Source organism: Octodon degus, unplaced genomic scaffold (assembly GCF_000260255.1).
Source record: "Octodon degus isolate 3935 unplaced genomic scaffold, OctDeg1.0 scaffold00048, whole genome shotgun sequence".
Lineage (NCBI taxonomy): Eukaryota > Metazoa > Chordata > Mammalia > Rodentia > Octodontidae > Octodon > Octodon degus.
Window position 1 is genome coordinate 3,546,208 of NW_004524624.1, and position 2,029 is coordinate 3,548,236.

The following is a 2,029-nucleotide window of genomic DNA, read 5'->3' on the forward strand; positions in this document are numbered from 1 at the left end:
AATAATAATAATAATTACTAAAATAAGCACAAGAGATCACATATTGCATGAGCCAATCAGTATGCAATGTTCAGGGACACTCACAGACTGAGCCACCTACAGACCCACTGAAGCTGGTCTAATGTGTAAGAGGCAGCAGTGGGAGGGGGCCCCTTCAGTGGTTGAAAGATTGTCCAACCCAAGAAGGCCTAGATATGCCCAGGAGGTGCCCTGCTGCAGGCTCCTGGCTGGTAGTCAGGAAAGGCCAAACCCAGCCCCACTCCTGGGTTTCCATGCCCACAGACCTGCGCAATGGAAAGAGCCACCTCTGCTCAAGAAGGTATGAGGCAAGGACCTTGCTGCCCCCAGAGCAGGGAGGAGAGGTGGCTTCCTGCAAAAGGGGCAGGGAAGACCAGGAGTCTTGTGTGTTTTGTTGCTCTTTTGGTCTTAGTTTATTTCTTTTTGACAAGGGCCTGCATTTAACTACACCCCCTTTAAGATAATCCTTAGATGGGTCGAAAGAATTTTCTTTCAGCAGGCAAACATCCCTCAAATGTCCATTGTCCCAAATTCCTCAGGGAGGAGCTATCACTGGGGATGTAAGAAGCTCAGGTGAAGGGACTAGAGGGCCCAACAGTCCCAGATGAAGCTCCCTAGAAGGAAGGCTGGCTGCCGGCTGACCACAGAGAGCCACTGAACACCGAGCGCTCTTCCCTGCTGCCCTGAGCACCTCCTGCCTAAGATCCCTGCTGCCTCCAGTCGGGGCGCCCCCTATCACCTGCTCTCCAGCCCTGCTCCACACCAGCCCGCCCCGGGATTCAGAGCCAAGCACCCACCTACACCAAAGTTCCAGCGAGCCACGTTCCGAAATTCAAGAGCGCACCAGGTCACCGAAGGGTGTGTGCGCACCCAGGAGGTCCCATTGGCTGCCAGCTCTGAAAGGCTGCTTAATCATTACTGGAACAAGTTCCTCTGATCCTAACCTTGAGGCAAATGAGCTCAGGGTGAATCCCTGCGAAACAGGAGTCTAGCCCTGGGCGACAACAGGGGACTGCAAGACCACCCGAGGGCACTCCGGGAATCAGTGTCGCCAAAGACCCGGCGCGGGATGGAAGCTCTCAGGGTACTAAGCGTCCTGACCCAGCTCAGCCTGCAAACTCCGCCTGCGCTTGGCTTGCGGTGCCCGCTGCTCAGGACCCTCCTAAGCGCGCTCACCTCCGATCCAGCCGGCCACAAAGTCTTCCAGCTGGAAGCTGCTCATGGCTGGGGCCGCGGGGCCTCGCCTTCCGTCCGGGGAGGTGGTCTCTCAGGGTCTGCAGAGCATTGCCCACCAGTCCCGGCGCGCTGAGGAAAGTGGGGGTCTCGTCGCACAGGGCTAATCCTAGTCTAAACCCAGAGTCAGCCTGTGGCTCTCACCTCTGCAAGTGCCCACAGCCTCTGACTTCATGCCCCTAGCGGACTTTAAAGGAGCGACACTCAGGCAGGAGGAGGGTGCATGGGCGCTGCGGGTCCCTGTCCAAAGAGGAAAGGGCCATCCCTGTAGTTCCCTCATGCGTGTCGGAAAGAATGCCGCTCAGGAGTGAACAGCAAACCAGATCCAAAGGAGTGCTAGCTCTTGATGATGCCCATGATATTTCCTTTGCGTGGAAATCATACCTCGTGCCTGGTTCACAAGTTTACTCCTCATAATAACTATACAGTCGGTAGTATAACCTCACATCACAGAGGAGGAAAGTTGTTGTATATCTAATGTATATAAAATTTGTGTATTTCATACATCGATTTAAATCTTTTAGAAAACTGGCTCAATTTAGGTGAAAGTTGCCACACCCGAGCTAAAGACTGAGCTGGCTGAAAACAGATTTGAAGCTATGCCCAAAGACCTGGAGCTTACAAAGAAGGGCCCAGGGGTGAAGTACAGGGGGCAAAAGCCACAGAGAACCCCGCACCACCCCACACAGTTCCATCTGCTGCATGGAAGCAGACTCCAAACCTGTGCTCTCAGCTGAGCTAAAACCTTTCTTAATCCATCCCAATGCATGTCCCATAC

General features: G+C 54.0%; 1 protein-coding gene across 5 annotated transcripts in view; it reads right to left on the reverse strand.

The window, feature by feature from the left end:
- The window catches only part of Slc25a48 (solute carrier family 25 member 48), a 40,834-nt gene extending 39,391 nt beyond the window's left edge, over nucleotides 1-1,443 (reverse strand). Inside the window, exon 1 of one of the 5 annotated variants that reach the window (XR_002821358.1) lies at nucleotides 1,195-1,443. Coding sequence is in view for 1 of the 5 variants with exons in the window: in XM_004632247.2 (XP_004632304.1) it covers nucleotides 1,195-1,240 (46 nt within the window). In the remaining 4 variants the exon portion in view is untranslated. Of the gene's footprint in view, nucleotides 1-284; nucleotides 417-815; nucleotides 863-1,194 lie in introns of those variants that run through there. The other 4 variants (XM_023716569.1, XM_004632247.2, XM_023716568.1 and 1 more) reach the window with 4 other exon arrangements.
- Nucleotides 1,444-2,029: the final 586 nt, after the last annotated feature.